This window comes from Triticum aestivum, chromosome 2D (genome assembly GCF_018294505.1).
Source record: "Triticum aestivum cultivar Chinese Spring chromosome 2D, IWGSC CS RefSeq v2.1, whole genome shotgun sequence".
Lineage (NCBI taxonomy): Eukaryota > Viridiplantae > Streptophyta > Magnoliopsida > Poales > Poaceae > Triticum > Triticum aestivum.
Window position 1 is genome coordinate 148093951 of NC_057799.1, and position 5643 is coordinate 148099593.

At 47.2% G+C, this 5643-nt stretch overlaps 1 protein-coding gene across 1 annotated transcript; it reads right to left on the reverse strand.

The window, feature by feature from the left end:
• Nucleotides 1–2577: 2577 nt before the first annotated feature.
• On the reverse strand, nt 2578–3457 carry LOC123049088 (zinc finger A20 and AN1 domain-containing stress-associated protein 12-like). Its single transcript, XM_044472077.1, has one exon. It carries the CDS (start codon nt 3271–3273, stop codon nt 2791–2793), a length of 483 nt encoding a protein of 160 aa, XP_044328012.1. The 5' UTR covers nt 3274–3457; the 3' UTR covers nt 2578–2790.
• Between the last annotated feature and the right edge of the window lie 2186 nt (nt 3458–5643).

The window sequence follows — 5643 nt, forward strand, 5'->3', positions numbered from 1 at the left end:
ATCTACTTTCACCCTTGATTTTTGTGCTTACTGTTGATCTACTCCAAGTAGTTTTCAATGAAGCCCTACACAACAATCTCATCTCCGCCCCATTACCAAAGTACTCCTACCCTGACTTCCCTGTCATCCAGTATGCCAATGATGCAATTCTTATCATGTGTGCAAGCTCTGCCTAGCTTATGTGCATCAAAAACCTCCTTCAACACTTTGCTGAGTTAACTAGGCCGTATATTAACTATGACAACTCAGTTATGGTGCCAATTAATGTTAATCAAGAGAAAAGGGAGATTCTAGCTGCTACTTTGGGATGCCAAATTGGAAGCTTTCCTTTCACCTACCTTGGGCTGCCTCTAGCCACTAGTAGACCAAAATTGAAGATTTCAACCCAATTATGCTGTTCTACCTTCCTCTCTTACGATTAAAGTCGGGTCCTCATTAAGTCAATCTTCACATCTTTGCCAACTTTTTTCATGTGTTCTCTTGCTCTCCCAGTTGTTGTGGTAGACCAAATTAACAAGTATCTTAAACACTCTTCTCGAGGAAGTATGGTTCAGAAGAGAAGGGATCTGCACTCATTGCCTGGAACAAGGTTTGTTAGCCCCAAAACCAAGGAGGGCTTAGAATTCTAGATGTGGAATAAAGCTGGTCTTCCTTGGGTGAGACTCATTTGGGAATCCTATTAGTGAGCAAACCCTCCTTCTGGGAAACTAGAAGGATCATTCTGGCAGAAATCCATTTTGAAACTTCTCCCAGATTTTAACACAGGTTGTTGTTAGTAAAGTGCAAAAAGGAAATTCAACTCTATTCTAGAAGGATCCCTGGAAGGGCCTTCCTGTGGAAAATAACTGCCCTAAGCTCTACTATTTTGTTTCAAGATGACATCAGTATGAGCTAATTTATGCTCTTTGATGATTATTCATCACACTTTCATAGGTCTCTCTCTATCCAAGCTCATCAACAGTTCTTGCAATTACAAGACACAACTGGATCATTTTATCTCACTGATACTGAAGATGCATGGACTTACACTTGGAATAGAAGTAACTATTCATCCATGCACATGTACAAGCATTTGATGCATGGCCAACAAGCACATTACCTTTTCAAATGGTTGTGGAAGGGAGCTAGCAGGTTGCCTGCTCTAGCATAAAGGCTTTGTTATACCTGCTTACACATGTGCTATCTGTCAAACTCAGGATTTGAAAACTCCTACGGATCTCTCCTAGGGTTGCAATTTTGCTCTTGCCTGCTGGCAAACTGTCATGCCATCCAACCAGAGAGGAATTACAGTCTACGACAAGCTCACTCTAGCTAGTCAACACTTGCCTTCTCCAATTGCAATCAACATCCCGATCTCTGGATGCTGGAATTTATGGATGCAACGCAATGATAAATTATCATAAACATTACTCCAAGCACTACATCCTGAAAAGCCATATTTAAGAATGCTCAACAGTTGCTTCAGCACAGAATTAAGCAAAAGAATGCAGCAACTATTGCCTCTTGGATCACTGCAACCTGTGAAGATCAAGAATTGATTTATCCCCTATTTTTTAGCCATGATGGCAAGAGCTGGAATTGGATATTTTTTACACCTTTTCCCTTTTTATTTTTCTTCTTTTGTAACTGTAAATATTCGACTGTTGTTAATAGAAAATAGTACCTAGAACAATTGTTCTATGGGATGTGCTATGCGTTGGCCGGCGGATCTTTTTTAAAAGATCCGCCAGATTGCGAGCCGTCAGATAGGCGTAACCTTGTGGCTAAGCGTTGTCCTCACTTTTGCAACAGAGACCATGTTGTAAGTTTTCTTTTGCAACACAAGTCTTGTTGCAAAAACACTTGCAACAAAGCTATGATGTAGATTTTTCCTTTTGTAACATAGGTCCTGTTGCATAATTATTTTCGCAACAGAGGTCTTGTTGTAGAAAAAAACTTACGTCTTTCCCTTTTTGCAGCATAGGTGTTGCGGAAGGAACTTTCACAACACAGATGATGTTGCAGAAAAAATTACAACAAAAATATAGTTAAAATAGTGCAGTGTGCGAGCCACACATAGGACACGCGTCACGCGCCAGAGGCGGTGGACGCCCCGTGGCGGATGAACCTGTTGTTCCCAAGTTTTTCCTTGTTTAAAAAAATAATAGGAGCCAGATATTGCCTCCCCGGCGCGCGCAATAGTACAGAGTCCTCAGACGTGCGCATCGCCAGCGGGCGGCGTGTCAGAAGCTGAAGTCGGTGTCTAAACTGCACGACACAAACGACGTCAGGACTCACGGCCAGTACCGGAAGTACACAACCCGACGTACTTCGCAGCATGGACGGCAGGTCGAGGTTGGAGATTTTGAGGACGCGTGGTGCGAGCGAGACATAGGGCCAGTTCTTTTCGATCAATTCTGGAGAATCACGGTCCCAGGAATCAAAATTACAAAAGAACTCGTTTCTTTCCCAGGAATCATCTCTGAGAATTGTCATAATCAGTAGTGTATCTGAGAATCGCCAATATGAACGATTCTGGCAATTCTGCCGAGTCCCGCAAAAGAATACGCCTGGAGGATCGTCGTACACATTCCCGCAAAAAAAAAGATGACATCAATCTGTATGACTTTACACCGATCTGTATGAATACATGACGACGAGCAAGAAAGATAACATCACTCTCTTCATCCTAGAAGCTAGTGCGTACGTGATGAAACATCTAAAGACAAAAGATAGTACTACTAACTACTGTAGTATGTACATGACCCTAGAAAAAACTCTGTAGTACATGTTTTAGACTCCCTTCTGCCTTCAAATCTTGTCGATCTTGGACGGCGCGATCAGAGGGTTCTGCTGGGCGATCTTCTCGCGGTCGACCTTCTTGTAGTCGAAGTCGCACGCGTGCCCGTCCACGTAGCGGTGCAGCGAGCAGAAGGTGCCGCCGCAGCGGCACGCGAACCCCAGCAGCCCGACCTTCTTCTTGCACGCCATGCACCTGCTCGGCGCCGCCTTCTTCGCCGGCGCCTCGGCCGTCGGTGCCTCGGTGGCGGCGGCGGCGGCGGAGTCCTGCAGGCTCAGCGACGTCTTGAGGTTGAAGGCGAGGCTGGCCACGTCGGCCTTGATCTTCGTCTTCCCCTCGACGGCGGGGGCGGCCGTATCGGTGGCCTTGAGGTGCTCTAGGTAGCACTTGGAGCACATGTTCTTGGTCGCCGCGCTCCCGTAGAACCCGCAGCCGTTCGCGCACAGCGCTGGCGCTGCGGCGGCCTGCGTCGACGACTCCTGCCCCTGCGCCATCTACTACGAGCACCGATCTGATCGAAGAAGAGGATCGATCGTCGCGTTCCTGTATGTGAATCTCGCGTTTGGCTGCCCTCGTACTCGTGCGTGGTTTCTCTCTTGACGAGGCCCCGAGGGCATCCTGCTGCGGCCTTATAAAAGGTCCGCCACGACAGACCAGAACTTGTCGTGTTTAGACTTTGGACTTGGGTTCGTGTCGTCGGCAGATTCGGACCCGGTGACAGATTTCAACTCTGATCTATCAACAGCAACTCCAAACACGGATAACCAAAACGAACTTTATCAGACACGTCCAGATGTGGTGGTGGTGTTTAGTCCATCCAACCGCAATCACTGGATAAAAAGCGGACACGTCATTTTCTGCCCACTGGAGTTCGCCTTGTCGTCGGTGGAGGTGAGCTCCACATACCTCGTGCCGGAGAGTCTGGCCTCGTCCTCATTGCATGGCGGCATTGATGTAGGGTGAAACCCTATACGGCCGATCTTTCATGAAAGAAGCGGATCCCAACTAAGAACGCGAAGAACACGAGGAAGAATGGAGAGAAATCACAAGGGGAAACACTCAAGAACAAGTTCAATCACACATTCACTAGACAATCAAACACACAAGATCCACAAGATACATGAACAACAAAGGGAAAGATACAAGGTAAGGTTCATCTTCAAGAGGAGGTCTTGAAGGGGGGCCACCCAAGAGGGGGTCTTGAATCCAAGGGGATCTTCTCCATAGAGGGGCCACGATCTCTCTCGTGTAGATTCGTATGGATGAGCAAAGCTCTGTCTCAAATGAACTAATCCTTTGCTAACCCTAAAACGTAGGTGGAGGGGAAGTATATATAGTCTAAGGGCGGAGGGGCACATGGGCCTCGGCCCAAAAGCACTGCACGCAGGCAGGGAGGGCCGGATGTCCGGGGCTTCACGGGGAGCCGGATGTCCGGGCTGACGGGGCTGGTCACGGTGCTCTCTGGATTGACTTGTCCGGATGTCCGGGCTGGAAGCCGGATGTCCGGCGGCTCGGGAAGAGCCGGATGTCCGGGCTGGTGTGGTCCATCTTCAGTGGTGTTCTGTGATGGACACCGGATTTCCGGTGGTCGGGCCGGATGTCCGGGTCGTGGGGACTTCTCCGGTTTCTTCCATCCTCGCTTCCAGACTTCCCTCGCGGATGGTGTAGTTGTTCCTTGGCTCTCGCACTCCTCCTCGTCGTCCGTAGTGTTCCAACAATACCTATGCATGCACGAGTGGAGTGTCAAGTAGTATACCATCCTCGAAGGTGTCAAGTGAGCACGTGTAAGGAGATGATTCACCTTTGTGTATGTGAAGTAGATGTCGCACGTGTCACTCGCCGAACGGACTCTTGACATGGTGATGTCCATAGGATGCTCTGCATCATCTCCCCTCCCTTGGGAAAGATCCGACCTCGGATCGAAAACCAAATCACCATGGGAAAGAGATGGCTTCCCCGTGTAGAAGTGGACGTTCACCAAGTACTTGTCATCTTGAAGCTCGAAATGGGCACTCTCCAATGTTGCACCGTCTTGTGATTCCTTCAAAAGGAGTAAGGACAACAAACACTTGGAAAAACAAATGTGGTTAGCATTAGTGCAAAACCAAGCATTCAAGAGGTGAGTCACCAAACAAGTGTCGTCATCATGCAAAGCATATGGTGTGACAAGGGATTGTGACATGGCATGTAAGCATATCAATCGAGCACAAGCAAAGATATCATGGAGACAAGCATGTAAATATGAGGTAGTGATGCAAATATGTGTGTCAAGATAATAAGCATCTACCTCAAGTTCATAGAAAGCATGCACAAAGTGCTCAATGAAAAGTCTATGGTAGGCATAAAAAGCATTCACAACACCAAATAAAATGAAGTGTCTAAACACATGGGTCAAGTGCAAGACAATCCAAGCATAATGTGCATGGGGTGTAGTGAATATCGTATGGCACTCAACACAATGGAAAGAGCAATTGTTCATCATGGGTGAGGCAATCAAGGCAAGCATGTAGCAATCAATGGGACATGGCATATGTGAAGTGATGACATTGTTACAACCAAACATATGAGAGGAGTAAGTAATCCAAGAATTGGATGCAACACACAAGGCATATATATCGTGATGCATGGAACGGTGAAAATGACAAGTCGAAGCAAGATCTCTAACATGTGTGCAATCAAGTGGCCCAAGATGAACAATAAGTCTCAGGGTGCAAGCAACACAAGTAGTATGATCCGCAATATCCATGCTCAAGAAAGATGTCACCTTGAAGGCGTGTCCTTGTGCATTCTTCACAATGCCAAAGTGGTAGGAAAGGTGGTGTAGAAGTGAGTCGTGGTCGAATGTATGAGGCTCGCTCTCAAGA